The sequence below is a fragment of the Sturnira hondurensis genome, unplaced genomic scaffold (assembly GCF_014824575.4).
Source record: "Sturnira hondurensis isolate 20B ecotype Veracruz unplaced genomic scaffold, ASM1482457v3 Scaffold0018399, whole genome shotgun sequence".
NCBI lineage: Eukaryota > Metazoa > Chordata > Mammalia > Chiroptera > Phyllostomidae > Sturnira > Sturnira hondurensis.
This window is the reverse complement of record NW_028091030.1, coordinates 1,020,215-1,037,401: the sequence shown is the minus strand read 5'-3', so window position 1 is coordinate 1,037,401 and position 17,187 is coordinate 1,020,215. Positions and strand designations below refer to the sequence as shown.

General features: G+C 59.0%; 1 protein-coding gene across 1 annotated transcript in view; it reads left to right on the top strand.

Moving 5' to 3' along the window:
• The first annotated feature begins 6,478 nt into the window (after positions 1 to 6,478).
• Positions 6,479 to 17,187, top strand: part of ALX4 (ALX homeobox 4) — a 37,915-nt gene continuing 27,206 nt past the window's right edge. Inside the window, exon 1 of the mRNA XM_037069077.1 lies at positions 6,479 to 7,054. Within this exon, the coding sequence (XP_036924972.1) occupies positions 6,601 to 7,054 (454 nt within the window). The 5' untranslated portion in view covers positions 6,479 to 6,600. The remainder of the gene's footprint in view (positions 7,055 to 17,187) is intronic.

Genomic DNA, 17,187 nt, shown 5'->3' with positions numbered 1-17,187 from the left:
CGGAGCTCCGGGGAGGACTTTCGGTTCCAGCAACTTCCTCCCCGTCAAAGATTAAAACGGTCACCGGGCAGAGTGGAGACCTTGTTTCACGAGCTTTAGAGCCGTATTTTCCTCGGGGCTCCTCAGACCCCCGCTCTGGAAGCTCTCTGCCCGTGCTTGTGGAGGGACGGAAGGCAGAGCACCGGGCTCTGTCGTGCTCCTGGCCTGCGCCTTCAGCCTGGAAACCCACAGCGGTGCGCAGAAGTAGCGGGCGCCGGCGCGCTGAGAGAGCCGGGAGGCAGCTCCCTGAAGCGCAGGGCGGGGAGGAGGAGGGAGGCCAAAGAAGTGCGTTCCTACAGGGGTGCGTTCCCACGGGTGCGCGCGGCGAGGCTGGGCATTTTTACAAAACCTCCATCCCTCCCGCTTTGTACATCATTAACCCAGCTGTGTGAGTGCTCTCCAGGCACACTGATTACCCGGCACGTCGAGATTTGCGCCATTGCCAGGTGATCGAAGACACCTCCCTGAACGCAGACTGCCTTTTGGCTGCCTCGCTGCCTGGCCTCCTTGCACTTAGCATGCGAGGCAGGGAGGTGGGTACCCTGCGAGGCCTGCTCCAGCCAGGGGCCGACGGAAGACCGAGGCTCGGTGAAAGGCTGAGCGACTAAACTGGGGGTAGAGGTCCAGGTGTCGGGTGCGGGTGGTGGGCAAGGAGAAGGGGCAGGTGACACCGCGCTTCCCGGCCCCAACTAGGCCAGTCCGGACCTAGTTCCAAGTCTCCTGCAGCGAGGTCCTGCCGCGGGGCTCAAAGCGCTTTATTAACGGCCCTCAAAGGAGTCCTTCCTCGGGGCAGCCTGGCGCACTTTGGCGCCTACCTGCGGGGTCTCCCGTGGCACTCTCTGCGGCCGGATAGCCACTGGAGAAATGTTGTGGGACAGTATCTCCCTTCCTGCCCCCCACACGGGAGGCGCGGGGCCGGCGCAGCGCGGGCACTGGAGCCGAGCGCGGGAAGGTGCCACGGTGTTCGCATCCCGGGGGGATTGCAGCCACGTCTGGAAGCCTAGACCCCGTGGCGGGAGCTGACGCCGACTCCCGGCCTCGCGCTCCGCCTCGTAGGTTCGTCCCCTACCAGGAGGAGGGCACGGGGGCTCCGAGCGTGTGGCCGGACTGGTGATCACTCAGGGAGGCCGATCCGACTCGCCGCTCTGGCGCCCGCGCCTACGGCACTAGAGAAATTGGAGGTTCTCTGTGCGCCCTGCAGGCCGAGAGGGATCCGGAACCTTTCAACCCACTGATCCCCAGAGATCGCTGAGAACCGCCCTTGGTTGCAGAGACCCCTGCGAAGCCCAGTGGTTAGCAGCGTGGCTGCTGATGTCAGCTCACTTGTGTTGGAATCCCAAGTCCCCTGCTTTGCTGCGTGTCGGTAAGCAATTGCTTCACTTCTCGGCGGGCAGATTTTTTAAAAATCCTTGCAAAATTAGGGTAATGTAACCACCATAGAGCTTTTGCGAGGACTGCCAAGATCTCCGTGGGCAAAGGCTAACTTGTAACAGTTGTCTGACACGTAACAGCGAGTATTGTTATGTCCAGAGTGTGAGGTTTGTGTGCCAGGGTCTGCAGGGCAGGCAGGTTCGGGACTCCTGCCTTCTCTGCAGGAGTTGTCTCCTGCAGTGCTGTCCGAGGTGTCCTTTCAGCGTCCCCAAACCTCTGGGCAGTCTTTCTTGTAGCCCGGAACTTACAGAGCCAGAGTGTGCACACACTCGTTGAGGCGGGCGCGGTCCCATTGCACTCACCCTGGAAATTGAGTCTGGGGCAGTCAGGCAAGGTCACAGACATACGCAGGTCACAGGGACTAAGCAGGTAACTGGGTGGAGCTGGACCTCCACTCCCTACCCTCTTCCCCAGCCCCACTGCTTGTTCAAGGGGGTAGGGAGAAGGGAGTGGAGGCAGAGGCAGAGGGAGCTCAGAGGGAAGAGGGTAGCCCCACCCCATCCGTCGTTTCCTTTGAAAGGAAGGAGTATCTGCTGTGCCTCCCCCCCACCCCCGTCCCCCCCACCTTATGTCCCTGACCTCAAGAGTTCCAGCCATAAACCACAGGAACTGAGCAGTTACCCTGGTCTCCAGACCTGGGGCAATGCTCTGCTCATCTGACTCATTCGTCCATTCACTCACTCACTTGTCAGTTATTTACTCAACAGATATTTACTGAGCAGTGCTGTGTGCCCAGCACTGGACTCCTTGCTGAGAGACAGCAGGCGCAGACTCCCACGCTAGTAGGAAGACAGGTGCTACACCAAATAGACCAACCGACGTGGGAGGTGATGTCGGGTCAGGATAGATGCTGCGGAGGAAATAAGCTGGCAGAGGTGACAGAGCAGAGCAGTAGCTGGGGTAGTAAAGAAGGGCTTCTCAGAGGAGGTGACATGGGCACTTGGCCTTGACAAAGACGCCTCTTTTAATTTTTATTTATTGACTTGAGAGAGAAAGATCAATTTGTCGTTCCTCTTATTCATGCACTCATTGGTTGATTCTTGAATGTGCCGTGACCTTTGGATCGAATGGATGGAACCAGTAACCTTGGTGTTTTGGGAGGAAACCCTACCCAACTGGGCTACCTGGCCAGGCTGAGAAAGGCTCTGCTTCACCACTTTCCCTCCCCCAGCTGTGTGCCGAGCTTCTGGAGCCCACGGGAGGGGGAAACTGCTTTCCAGGAGGGCCGAGCGGGAGGTTCAAGAGGGAGGGAGAAGGGGGCATCCAGAGCAGACCTGCTGGGGTTGCAGGACTTGAAGCAGAGCGCTCTGCTCCCCCACCGTTCCTGGTTCCCAGGGGAGTGATCTGAGGTGCGAGGAAGGGCCAGGCGTGTCCAGGGCAGCAGGAGACGCCGAGAGACGAACAGTGAACCAAAGGGGAGGCTTAGCTTCAGGGGAAATAGCTTGCAGAGGCTGAAGCCACCAGATGGCTGCGAGGGCGCCCTGTCCTCCTGCGGAGGAACGGCATGGGGGTGGCTACGCACTCAGCTCTGGATGCAAGGGTGGGTGGGCCCGCGGACGGATGAACCAAGGATGCAAGGCACACAGAAGTAAACAGCTACACTTATCAGCCTTCTCCTCAGAAAGGTGTGTGTGAAAGGACTCGGGAGAGAGGGTTGGCGGTTTTTCATAAGGCAAAGGATCAGCCCAGGATGTTCTCACGGGGCTGCAGGGAAACCCACAGGCACGGCCTCACTCGCAGGCACACGCTTGCCCTTTCTGAGTCCAGCTCTAAGGTGCAACACGGAAAAGCAGAGGCTCTCCCGCAGGTTCCAAGGGCACAGGCCCTCAGCACGCGCCTGAGGACACCTAGTGCCGCACCTCGGAGCCCTTGGTCTGAAAGCTCCTGGTTTGGCTGGGGACAGATTGGATAAGGAGGCAGTAATTAAGCAGGTAATAAAAAGCGCCGGGTGTCTAGGTGGTCAGAGGCAGCGTCCAAAAAAACTTCCTGGCACAAGGCAATTTTTTTGCGTTGAGTGCGTGCCGTGCTGAGGTTACCAAGAATACTGCCTAAACGCAATTATACCTGTCTCGAGGTCCTCCCCTGCCCCCTCCCCTGCCCCACCCCCTCCCTACCCCACGTGTTTCAGTTCTCATAGTCTTCCCCTTCATTTAGGTCTGAAAGTCGGGGTGGGAGGAGCGGGGGTGTTTCTGCCACCCTCTGGGTACTTGCAGGCAGCCTCTGGGCCCGCAGACCCAGTCACCAACTCCCTTCGAATCCCTTGGCAAAAATGCACCTCTCGGCCCCTGGACTGCAGGGCGTTTTCAACGCACATTTCATTCTTTCATTCAATGCACGTTTTATGAGTGCCTATGATGGGGCAAGCCCTCCGGCGAACAGGACAGGCCTGGCCTCTGCTCGGAGAGAACTCGCTGTTCCTGTGCACATTCTTGGTTTTGTTGCTTCGTTCATGAAGAAGAAGAGGGAGAGCAACTCGTTTTCCTTGACTAGAGGAAACCAAAGACTTTAGGAGTTGGTGCCTGGCTGGGCAGTGGAAGGGACTCAGGCTCTGAGAGCCCTGGTTTTAGTATTTTATTCCACAAATATTTGTGGGGCGCCAGGCACGGCAGAGACTGCCCTGGGGGAACATCCAACTAGCAAGATCAAGATGAACACCCACCCTAGCAACCAGACAACCACAAAGTCCAGGACGGAGATGCTGCAGGCGGAGGCGCCAAAGCAAACTGGGACGGATGGGAATGCTTTCTGGGGAAGAGACGCCAGGCTGAACCCCCAAATCCTCAGTGAGACAAAAGCGCAGTGGTGAGACTGGGGGATCCAGAACTTGGCAGGATCAGGGAACAGAAAGAGACGGGCTGAACAGGAGCCCTTGGGGTGCCGGCAGGCTCAGCTCACCCACTTTTTGCTCTCTGAGCTTGGAAAATTAATTGTTTTTTTTTTTTAGTGTCAGTCTACCCATCTGAAAAATGGGCACGACCAGCCAAGCAGCTCCAGCTGGTCCGAGGTGGCTGGGAGGATGACCTGTGGGTGGCTTTCACACAATAGATGCTCAGTAAATACCATGTTCTCACGTGGCTCAGGCGTGCAGGCCAGAAAGGCACAGGGCCCGCGGTGGCAGTGGTTTCGGGCCTGCGCACCCCCGGCCATGGTTTGAGGAATATCTTTATTAACGAGCACTTCAAGGTACCCTGGGATGGAAACCAGATGTGGGATCTCATCTCAAAGTCACAGTCGGAGGCAGAGCAAGAAGCAAAGATTCGAGACACCTGGGGAGTTGGGATTCATGTTGGGGTGAGGAGCAGCTGGTGTGTGGTGGGGGGTAGGAGTCCTACCCCCAGGTATTTTTTCTTTGAGAGACCTTATGTACAGATTGACTCGCGACCTGCATTCCTGGGTTCAGGGTGCTCAGGCTGTCGTTTTACTTTGCCCCTTCACCTCTCACCCCACTCCCAACCTCCCTTGAGGTGGGTATGTCCTCCACATACGGATTTTTCCTGCAGTTTATCAAGAGCTTCTGCAACTGGTCTCCTTCAGACCCAGTCATTCCACAGCCAGAGATTCGTTTTCTCCGTGTTTTTTAGTTTAGTTTTGTTTTGCGTTTTCCACGGTGAAAACGTCCTCCCAGGCCGGTGAAGGGACTAGATTCAGCATGCGTTCCCAAAACAGCACTGCTACTTCCGGGCTGTGTGACTTCGTTCCGGTGTCCACACCTCTCTGAGCTTCGGTTTGCTCATGGGAAAGTTGGGGACCCCAATCTCCACCACTCAGGGTTGCTGTGAGGCACAGTTGATGACTGACTGTGGAAGGGGCTCCGTGTTAGGGATGGTTCTCCGCGCCACCCCCTGCGGCGGGTCCTAGGGAGGTGCGCCTTGGAAAGGGAGATCACAATCCACCGCATCAGAGATCGCACACTGCCCCCCCCCCCCTCCAGCTGTGAGCAGGTGACAGCGAGGCGACAGGCGCTGCCAGCCGGTCTCCCAACTCCACACGCTCAACCAGCCAGCCAGAAAATCCCCTGGGCTGGGCGCGGACTGAGGTGTGCGGGGCTCTGTCCGGGGCCAGGAGGGCAGAGGAGGGGAGGAAGCGGTGCTCTTAAGCTTCTGAAGCCTGGCCCAGCCGAGGGTTTCTCCCGCGGCTGAGAGAGCGAGCTGCAGGCCCCTCCGCGCCCTTACCCAGAACCCTCACAGGGAAGGGAAATAGTGAACCCACGTGAAAGTGGCCGTGCACAGGGCGGCTGTGGCGTGTGTGTGCATCTCACGGAAGAACCGAGAATGGGGAAAAGGGGTTGGAAACACAGAGGAAAAGGCCCCAGTGCGGAGGTCCGCAGCTGCGCGGCCAAATCCGCGCGGAAGTGTGCACAAGACTCTCCCGCACCCGGAGGCTAGCGGCCCATCTGACTCCGAATGTCAAAACCTGTTAGGTTAAAAAAAAAAAAATCCACCACTAAAGTTTTGCATGCCCCCTCCCCTAGGCCAAATCTGGGACCAGATAATTTTCAGCCTAGCCTTGGGAACCCTAAGGGTCCTGACACCTTCCCGGCTCCGCCTAGAATCGGAAAACCCTTCGGGCGCCTCGGGGTGGAATCCCCAGTATTCCACCAAGAGACGGGAAGGAAAGGGCTGGGGCAGTGCAGGCAGAGTAGGGAGAAGGAAGGAGAGATTCTGGGCGGGGTGGGGGTGCGGATCACTCTCTATCCACCGACCCCTTCAAAATCTTAAGAGGGTTTGGGAGATCTGGTCAACTTTCCGAAACATCTGAATCTTTTTACAGCCCTCCGTTCTTCCCCTGGGCCAGCTGTGGTGAGGGAGGAGGGGAGGAAAGAAAAAGTGAGAGAGGGAGGGAGGAGGGAGAGGGAGGGAGGGAGGGAGGAAGGGAGAGAGAATGAGAAAGAGAGAGAGAGAGTGAGAGAGCGCGCCGTGGAGGGAGGAGGAGGGAGAGGAGAGAGAATGAGAAAGAGAGAGAGAGAGTGAGAGAGCGCGCCGTGGAGGGAGGAGGAGGGAGAGGAGCGAGCAGGCCGGCACGGAGCGCACAGCCACCGCCTCCTCGGGTCTCCAAACTCCGGGCCAGGGCGCGCGGTGGCGTCCTCGCTCTCTAGCTTGCGCCCCCGCCCGTCGCCCGCGCGAGTCAGGCATGAATGCTGAGACTTGCGTCTCTTACAGCGAGTCGCCGGCCGCTACCATGGACGCCTACTACAGCCCGGTGTCGCAGAGTCGGGAGGGTTCGTCACCTTTTAGGGCATATCCTGGCGGCGATAAATTCAGCACTACTTTCCTGTCCGCCGCCGCCGCCAAAGGGCAGGGATTCGGGGACGCCAAGAGCCGGGCTCGCTACAGCGCGGGGCAACAGGACCTGGCGGCACCCCTGGAGAGTAGCGCCGGGGCTCGGGGCTCCTTTAACAAGTTCCAGCCCCAGCCACCCGCCCCGCAGCCGCCACAGCCGCCGTCACAGCCGCAGCCCCAGCCGCCGGCGCAGCAGCCGCATCTCTACATGCAGCGAGCCGCCTGCAAGACGCCCCCGGACGGCAGCCTCAAACTGCAAGAAGGCAGCGGCGGCCACAACGCGGCTTTGCAGGTCCCCTGCTACGGTGAGTGCGCGTGCGGGTCCCGCGGGACTGGGGACCCCAGGGCCCGTGCCTTCGACTCCCTCGAAACCCATTAGGCTTTGGGGAGGCAGGAGTTGGGCTGAGGAGGTGCGTGCGGGCCGAGCAGTAGGCTCCTCCCGGTCGGGAAATGGGGATCCGCCGCTCCGAAGGTGCGGAGAGATCTGTCTTGTCCCTTTGCACCCACCCTCGCCACAGCCAAGGAGTGTTTGAATTATTAAACCCGGAGTTTCTTCCGCCCCTTCTTTGCCCTTTCCTCGACCGCTCTTTTTGCGCTGCCCGCGGGGCCGGCGTGGAAGCGGAATTCTCGCACCCGCGCTGGCCGTGCGGCAGGAAACAATTGCGGCGCGGGGCTCCAGGCTGCGGAGGCCTTACTCCCCGGCGTGGAGGCGCCTCCCGCTGCGCCACAGGTGGGAGCGTCGCAGGTGCGGAGCCCGGCTACGAGCGCAGTCGTCGGAGCGTGCACGGGATGCAGTGGAACGAGGGTGTCACACGGATGCAGTCCCGAGATGCCTGGGGCCACCGAAGACCGGAGCCCGGTGGCCCCGAAGTGCCGCTCGCCGCGGGGAGGCGTGCCGGCCAGAGTGTCTGAGCGTTTCTTTCCCGAACGGCCCGGGGAGGCTGGCTGGCCTGGGAACAATGGTTTACGGCCGACCCTGCAGGGAGGCAGGAAGCCGAAGATCTTGAGGGGACTCGGTGCCGGGAGAAGAGGGAAGTTTCTTCATTCTGATTTGGCCTCACAGAGAACCCAGGCCTAAATGACCTCCAGGCCCCCTTGAACGCAGGCCGGGGCCCCCAGAGCTCAGGGCCCGAAGTGCAGGAGGGAGCCCCTCCGGGGCTGCCTGGGGCCAGAGCGGCTGGGGAGTTGAGGCCCTCACTCTCAGAATTGGGGTTGGTGAGCTCCAGCAGGTCGCAGGGAAACGGGGAAGGGAGGGAAATTCTTCCCCGGACTAGGAGCCCTAGGTGCACAGTCTTCCCCTGAGGCCTTTCAGGCAGCCCCTGGAGATGAACTGGGGCGGACCGGGCAGTGGATTTGGCTGAGGTGATCCAGGCCATTTGGAGAGACACTAGGCCTGGGGACCGACGTGGGACATGGTGGAGGCCTCAGCAGCTGGAATAACCTTAGGAAAACAGCCCAGGACAAGCACTTTCTGTCACTCACACTGGCTCTCCCTCCCTCGGGCTCAGAATTAGTTCATTAGGTGGTTGTTGACACGCAGGAGCATTCACACAATCCTGCGCCTGTCTACACTTGCACTCTACACACACACACACACACACACACAGAATCTCTTCCTCAGGAGCCAGCGTGGTCACACATCAAGGACACTCACTCAGTGGCCTTGCATATAGTCACACACTCCCAGACCTTAGGGGCAGGACTGAGCAGATTTGGGGAGATTTGGTTGCCTTTCCCCACTTCCTCCACCTTCCTGCTGGAAGGAGGTCAGGCACTCCATCACAGACACTTCCACCCCATCCACAGGCAAGAGGTCTGGCCCCCCAGCCCTGTCCACATGCCCTGGTGGCCTCCCGGCCTCACCCAGGGCCTTCTCACCCACGGCAGTTGGGACTGCTAAGTGACAGCAAGTCTCATGCTGGGGGACCCATGGAGGTTTGCAAGGCCAGGGGAGTCCCTGCTTTCTCTTCCACTGCACTGGATTTTCGTGTTTTAAAGAAATTCACCAGCGAGACTTCTGAGGAGAATGAGACTTCAGGCAAGGAGAGAACTTCTTGTTTGGAAGATGCCTTGACATCTAGAGGGAAAGAGCTGGCCCCCGCTGAGCCCCCTCTCTGAGCTCTCCTGGGCCCTCCCATGCCAATGTGGCCCTCTCATTGCTTGCCTTGCCACTGGGGCTCCCCATGGTGTGACCTGAGAGCAAGTATCTACCTCCTCTACACCCCAGTGCTCATCAGCATCCTGGGGAGGTAAGGCCTCATTGGGTGGTAAATGTCCCCCCTCGGAGAGAACAGGAGTCTGGCCTACCCTCTCCCTCATTTCCATCATCAGGGCGGCCTCCGTGCTGCTGGAACCTCAGCACCCAGTTCTGAGGGCAGGACAGGCGCCTGCCCTGGCTGTAGGCAAGGCCATAAGCTGCAGACTGGGACAAAAGGCAGCCTGGAATCACTGACAGGACCCCACTCCGTGGCCGCCCTGAGATGGAGGCAGTGCTCGGGGCAGAGCCACAAACAACAAACAGCTCTGTTTATTCTTCTTCTCTCAGCAGCTGTTTCCCTGCCTTGGGAGAGATTTCTGGTCCTTGTACAAAAGAGGTTAGGCACGTTAGGTACAATAGGAGGAACCGGAGATACCAGGAGGTGAGGCTCTACCCTTTACAGAGGCAGCTGGGAGGAGGGCCTCTAGACTGCCAGCAAGGAGGGAAACTGAGGCAGGTGTTGACAGCTGTTCTTTCCCACACTTGTCAGAGTGTGTTCAAGAGAGGAGAAGGAGGTTCAAGGGAAAAGCGTGGAGACATTCCCAGGAGCTTGGGAGAACATGGGGGCAGACAGAGAGAGCCCTGGCTGGGCTGAGCCTGGCCTTAGCAGACCTGGATCCTGACCCCAGGCAGCTTGGACTGTGCAACCTCCTTCCCAGCTCTGTTGGTCCAGGGCAGAAGCCAGTTAGTTCCTCGATTGTGACTACACGGAGCGGAAGGCGAGGCTCCAAAGTTTCCTCCCGGACCTCAGCCCCAGGAGCCACTCCCCGCTTTCGAGGGGACCCTCTGCCAGCGAGGTGCGGGCCTGGGCGGGGGGTGCGCCAGGGCCGCGACGCGGGAGCGTACAGCATGGAAGCCGCCTCTATCGCCGCCGCCAGCCGGATTTCTGCGTGTTGCCAAAAGTGGAGGTGAGAAATCCTCCCAGGCTTCTGTCATCTCCGCTCTTCACCGGGCCTCCGTTTTCCCTAACAGTACTAATCAGAGCAACAAGCAAAACTAGCGAGATGACGGGCAGTCCCCTCCAGCACGGACACCTTCGCGTTTTCACGAAAGAGCCCCAACCGGGTCTCGCCTGCCACGATCCGACCGCGCCAGGTTCCCGCCCGCACTTTAGCCTCCCGAAGTCCCTGCCCGTCCTCGGCCCATTTTTGACCGTGTGGGCCTCAAAGAGACACACCGAGTTCGGGATCCGACATTTCTCCGCGGCAAGAAGAGCCTCCTCGCCTCCGGGCTGGGGGCTAAGGTAACTCTCCGCGACACCCTCGGCCGACGCCCGAGCCGCACTGCGCACCAAGCCTCCTGCGCTCCGAGATGCTTTGCGGGGCGAAGGAATCCCTGCTTCCTCTCTCTTTCGCTTTCGATTCGGTGCATGCAGGTTTTCGTTGGTAGCGGATTGCTACCTCCCCACGCGCTCCGGCGGAAGGCAGCGGCCTCAGCCCGGAGGCCGGGGAGACCCTTGGGGCGCCGCTGAGGGGCTGGTCCGGATTTTAGACGCAGTGTTTGAAAGCTAGCAATATTTATTCCCACTCACCCACACAATCACATGCCACAGAATGTGTGAACTCTGCCACGAGTCTGGTCGTATTCAAATTTAATCGAATAACAAGCCTGGGCTTTTGAATTGGACCCCCCCCAAAAAAATCATTTCGAAACCTAGGTGTAGGCAGAAGCTTTAAGAGCCTGGGGTGACGGTGGGAGGTCAAGGGGAGACCTCGAGCCTAGGGGATGTACCGTGGCAGAACCCCCTCGACTTTGGAGGAGAGGGATGGGAAGGAGGATGCCTTTCATTTTTCACTTTGTTAATTTCTGCAGCTGCCAGCAATTCGGCCTGAACAGACACATTCTTAAATAGAACAAAAACAAGCCATGGATTAAAGGGCTGGCATTATTTTGAATCAATCGATTTGAGCAAAGTTTCCTTTCTTGTAAGCGATTTATACCCGGCGAAGCCACAGAACGGAGCGGGCCCTCGGGAGAGTTGTTGGGGTGACCACCGTCCCGACCGAAACACCGTTCTGTAAAAGCGCAGGAACACTTTGCCGGGCCGGGGGATTTTTTGTAAGTTGTTCTAAGAAAACTGCAGAAGAGACCTCGGCTTGCTGGGGCCCTGCCGTGTGCCAGACGGCGGTGTTTTCCTGAGGAGGGTGACCTAGTTCGTCCCGGCATTTGCCTGGTTCCAACTCGGAAAGCGAGGTCACCCCCGGCTGCAGGGGGGAAAGCCTCTCCGGGGCTGTGGGGCTGTCCCGGAGTCGTCGGAGCCCCGAGCCCTGGCGCGGCGCAACGGAGCCGTGGTGGGAAAACACGTTAAAATGCCGTTCGTGCAATTTCGCTGAGGTCCCTGAAGACTTTCGTTTTAGAGGGAGGCCGGGCGCCTTTTCCGGGAGGTACCTTTACTGTGGCTGTAGCCCGTTTCTCTCTTCCTGCAGCTCTGGCCCGGCTTTGTCTGAGTGGCAAATTGAAATATGAAATAGAAATGCAGCGGTCTTTGCAGCTCTAGGGGTGTGGGGAAGTTGGAACCGGCATGGTAGCCTGGGGTTCAGGCTTCTCCGCTGACCCCGGCCCAGAGTTCCTGAAGCAGCCAGCAGGGAAAGAAGGGGCGCACTGCCTGGAGCCCTGCAGGCATAAGCTGGGGAATGGGGCGCTGCGCTTCAGTGATACCCTTTCCCTGCAAGAAAAGGGGAGTTTGCGGGTGGGGGCACCAAGCGAGAGAATGCTTGGTGGGGAGGGAGAATTCTCTGCTGTAGTAGCTTCCATGTCCGCAGCTCCCACGACCCGCAAGAGCCTTCCCAGGCACCGTTTGGGGACAGTGAGAGCCCATTCAATTGTCTGGACCCACCTTCCAGGCGCCACCTGGCCACATGCTCCCAAAGCCTTAGGGTTCCCCAAGAATCGCTAAAGTGACAGGGGAGCCATCAGATTAAGGAACCAAAACAGTGAGGCCCCCTCGCTACGTCTTCGGTGACATCGCCCAGCAAATGTATTCAGAACAAAAGCTACCTGTCCGGCTTGTTAAGGGGCCTCGGCCACCACACTCTATTTTCTGGTTTGCACTGGACACTGGAAGGGGTCCTTCTTGCAAACCAGGTCCTTTTTTGGAAAGAAGAGGCACCTCTCTCCCTCCGGCAAGCCCTCCTAGCTGCAGGCTGGTGCCTTGGAGATCAGAACTATTGATTCCCCCCGGGGGAACTGCCCTCCAGTGGTACAGCCCTGTGCCTTCTTCTCTGGCCTACAGGTGTGCAAATGAGCGACAGACACCCCCACATCCCTGCCAGATGCTCCTTCCTCACCCAGCACAGAGGTGCAGGGTGGTCTGGTAGCAGCACATACGCGCTGCCTAGGGGCTGGCCTCACCAGAAAGGCTGACTCGGTGGGACAACAGAAACCTCTGGCGCGTCCAGGGTGGTGTCCCCACCCACCACACACACCAGACACCAGACCTACCCACCCACCCCCTATCCCCAGTGGATTCTGTCTCCTCAGCCAAGACCCCACTTCTCTCCCATGTCCCACCCCAAACGGCCGGCACCAGGGAGGGGAGGGAGGGGTGAAAAGGACACTGCAGCTTGGCAGAGAGAAGAGACCGGCAAAGGGGAGGCCCCGAGGAGCGAAAGACTGGGGAGCGGGTGGCGATTCTGGGCAGCAGTCGGGTTGAATTCTGGTTCCAGAGGCAGCTGGGGGAGGGGGTGGTCTCCATGGTGCTTCAAGGCAACTGGAACACCTTTTAGGAGAGGAGAGTGACTGGGAGATGCTGACATGGGGTGAGGGTTGGGGGGGAAAGAGGCATCACAACCTTGTAAGTACCTGTCTTTCCCGCCGCTGCACCGCTTGTGTGTGGGACCCCAAGGTCGGGGCTGCTGGGCCCTGTGGGGGAGCAGCTACTTCGACTCCTTCCAAACAGGGGGCCGCCGATCACAGGCGTCTGCCCCAAGCCCCTCGCTGTGCCCTGCTGGGGACAGGATCTGTGGGCCGAAGCAGCTGGTTCTCCGCTTGCTCGTGGGCGGTGATGGGGGAGATTGAGAAAGTGGGAGGTTTGGTCCGAGACGCTAGGGTCCGGGTGGCACAGTGCTGGGCGGGGCGCGCAGTCCCGGTATAGATGGCGAGCAGGCCTCCGGTGGCGCCTTTTCTACCCTTCGTGTGGCCTTGGGAAAAATCCCTTCCCTTTCCCCTCCTGGATCTGAATTGTAGCTCTGTGAAATGTTGGGGTTTGGACAATTTCCAAAGACCCTCCAGGGATTTTTGTGCGGGTACCAGTTTGGACCTGCCTTCACCGCATTTCCCTGCCCTCCCCACCCTTACAGATGTTTTTGTCCGGGAGAGCAGATAGAGTGGACAGAAATGGCTTCCCTGGTTGCGGAAATGGGTCCTGAGGGCTCCTGGGGCGTGCTCTGCTGGAAGGCACGGGCATGAATGGGGCAGCAGCTCCCAGACAGAATGGGCCGGCAGTTTTCGAAGGCCTTGGTTGAGTGCAGGTTCTGCAGGGTGGGGCCTAAATGTGGAGAGGAAGGAGATACAAGTATCTTCATGCTCACAGGTGACCGGGCTCAAACCCAGGCTCTGGAGTTCCTGGCCCCTCCAGGGCGCTCATGTCTGTCTTCGCCTGCGCTCATCTTCCCTAACTCTGCATTTACTGAGCACCAAAGTACCCGACCGCATCCTAGGAGAGGAGACCAGGCACCTGCCTGCTACCCTACAATTTATATCCAAGAGTTGACATCTGAGCATAATAAACGTTCACTGGCTGGAAGGGTGAATGAAGAACTGGTGTTGCATTCCAAGTGCGGCTCGAACGGTCAGGGCCACCTGTGAGCATATCCTTGTACCTTTGTCGTCAGCGGGGCCTGGGGTCTGTGAGCAGCATGAACACGGGCAGGTGTTCACACTCCTCAGATCTGTGTTCTGCCGTCCCAGTGTGCTTCAGGGGGCATGTGTACTAGTCTGTGTGCACACCTGTGTGACAGAAAAGTGCGACCCCCAGCGCTTGTGTCTGTGACCCCGTGTCCATGAGCCACATGTGCACCAGGGCGAGCACCTGTGTACAGTGCCAGGGAAATAGTGACTAAGCATTCGTGCGTCACTGCCTGTGGCCTTCGCTGCCACTGGCTGGGGCTCCTCCAGGAGGCTGACTCACTAAGTGGCAGGAAAACTCTCTCTGTGGCCTGTGGGGGTGGCCCCCAGTCCCCAGCATCTTCCTGGGGTCTTCCGAGTGTCCACCAGCCCACCTAAGCTGCAGCACGCCCTCCCCTCAACCTTCAGCTCTCGAGTTTCCCCCTGTCCTGTGTGGCTCACTGTGGAGAGGAACCGTCACCCGCACCATCCTTATGCAGGCTGCAGATCCCATTTAGCTGATGAGCAAACTGAGCCCCAAAGACAAACGGAATCCTGAAGACAGATTAACGGGCAGGAGGGGAACCACTGCTGGGTTCTCCTCATTCCAGTGCTAAGGGGGGAGGAGGAGCAAGGACTTGGGAAATATCTGCTCAGGCTACCCACCCTGCCTCCATCGTAACCCCTCCTGGGCACCAACGAAGCTAGAGGCTCGCAGTCCCCCTCTTCAGAAACAAGGAAATTCCCCATAAATTGCCATGCATTGCAATGGCAGGAGGAGAGCGCCTGTGGAATCCCCATGGGATTGCAGCCCCTCACCCTGGGCGTGACCAGGCAGGGCTGAGCCCCCTGCTCTCTGCCAGGCTCCTGGGGCCAGGCTTTCTCTCATCAGTGGTGGAAACCACGAGGGTCCGCACCTGAGAAGGTCCGCTGAGGCCACATGACTGGCCTCTTCCTTTCTCAGCCAACCACATGCCAGGCCCGGAGGCCTCAGTGGTGTCCTGGAGCCCTGGAATGGGTCATGGTGTCAGGATGGGTGTCCCACCCAGTGTCAGAAGAGACACTGGACGTCTGGGGGCCCGGATGTCCTGTTTCACAGAAGAGGGCACTGAAGCGCCTGGTTGCACTTCCTCACTGCTCACTGCACTCTGCAGGCCTTGTGGGGGTTCCGAGAAGCGCTGGACACAGCCCCTGCCTGCAGGCCCAGCAGGGGACACAGGCTAGTCACTGGGCGATTCCAAAGCGTCAGGCGATGCTGGAGTCGGGAAGCTTGGCGCGCCCCGGGCGGTGTGCGATGGCAGGAAGGGCTGCCCACTGGGATTGTAGCGCCTCAGAAGCCCTCCAGCCCAGGTGGGTGTAACTTGGCCCAGTAAGGGGAGGTCTCAGAGAAGTTGAGGGAAGTTGGGGGTTGCCACAGACCTTCTGGATCTTCTCCGGAGGCAGGTGGTTGGTCCTACCTGCCAAAGGGGAAGAGTCCAGTGACTTGTCTGGCTCCGTGGCCCAGTTTTCCCAGCTGTAGGACAGGGACGATAATGCAGTGAGGCCGATGAGGGGCAGAAGGGGGTTAGAGCTGGCAGGGCGACACCTTTGTGCCGATGACACTGTGGGAGAGCCCGCATCACAAGCACTCCTGCCAGGGCACGGGCAGCGCGTTGTGTGTGATTTCACTGGATCCCAATCACAGACCCACGAGACAGGTACTATATCATCCCCATGAAAACAGACTCCTGGAGAAGGAGCCACTGCCCTGGCTGGGACTGCCAAGAACGGAGAAGGCGAGTTCTGGATGGACAAGGGCTCCGAGAACCTAAAAGGCGTATTTTTAAAGGATGATCCTAATTAGCCTTGAGGTCACCCTGGTCCCATCTAAGAGGATATGGGATTGAAAGGTTGGGTTTCATACACGTAGCCCCCAAAGAGTTGGTCCCATCTTCACATCTGGGGATGGAGGGCGGGGCAGTGTAGGGTGGGCTTGGTGCCTTTGTAGGTCAGAGTTTTAGACCTGACTCCCTCACCTGGGCACCGCTTCCTCACCCGTTCAAGTGCCCTGCTGGACTGTGGTGAGAACCGGGACACCAGGCGTGGCAGAGGTGCCTCTTAACTGCTGTCAGGGAACATGCCAGGACCTCTGGTCAGGGCGGGCGAAGCTAGGAACTCCTGAGGGACAAAGCAGTGGGGACCCCTCCCTCCTAGAGAGTGTGACAGACCAGAGGGGGCTTTTGCCTGTTTCATTTCAAACTGGTTCCCCAGAGCCTGGAGCCAGGCTTGGTGTGCATAGTAGGTACTCAGTAAATGTTGTTGATGAGTGACCGATTGCTTGTGTGGTGTGGGGTGTGAATATGCTAGGAATTCTAAGAATTTTTCTTTCCTCTCTTCCTTTCTCCTTCCTGTGAATCGAGGCCTGGGGTGGGACACTGACTTCCTGTTCTCTCGTACTCTGGTGGAAAGTCATTTATTTCCTGCAAGGACCACGTGGGGTTTCGGCAGCAGGGAGGTCCTCTCAGACTCTGACAGTGGGAGGGGCACCCCTTGTCCCCACTGCCCCCCCTTCACTGTCACCTCAGAGACAATAGGCCAAGGTCCAGCTGCTGAACCCCCAGGGCTGGCTCCTGTCAAACGGACCATCTCCTCCCTCCCTGGCCTCTCTCCTCAGGCCTGCCCCATTCTCTGCAGTGGATTCTAGGTCTGCCTGCAGCCCCACCCTTGCCTGCCCCCTTCTGGGCCCCTGTTGGGTCACCTGAGAGCTGCTGAAGTTCCTCCCTGGGTACCCCCATCCACTCAGCCCACCCTTGGGGTTCTGAGACTCTGCCCACAGGGATGCAGCACTCTGGCCAGGATGCGGCCCCCAGCCAACAGCCTGGACAGGGAGACGCACGGGAGGCTTTTAGACCTGAGGCTTTCAGACCTGAGGCTGAGATGCAGGCAGCACTGGTGGGGGCAGTGGGGGGTGGCCATGGTTACGGTGAGCCAGGCACTGCGGGCAGGTGGTGTGGACAGGGAGGAGGACTCCATTCTCCCTCTTCAGAGATGAGTTGGGCATAAACAAAGCTGTGCGAAGTGCCTTGCCAAAGGCTTCTCCTCCTTCCGTCCAGCAAACCCCGCAGGGCCGTGTCCCTGTGTCTGACAGGCACGGAGCATCTGGCCGTGAGTGAGCTGAATGTGCTGCCGTGGGACTCCCCTGGGAGAGGGCAAGTGGGCTGGGGCTTCCCGGGCATGAGCATTCGAAGTGGACGGTGGAGGCTGAGTAGGAGCTCACCAGCTGGAAACGGCATTCCAGACTCAGAAACCGCATGAGCAGGCTTTGGGTCAGGGAGATGCATGGAGTGTCTGGGAAGCAGCAGATGTGTGGTGTGCAGG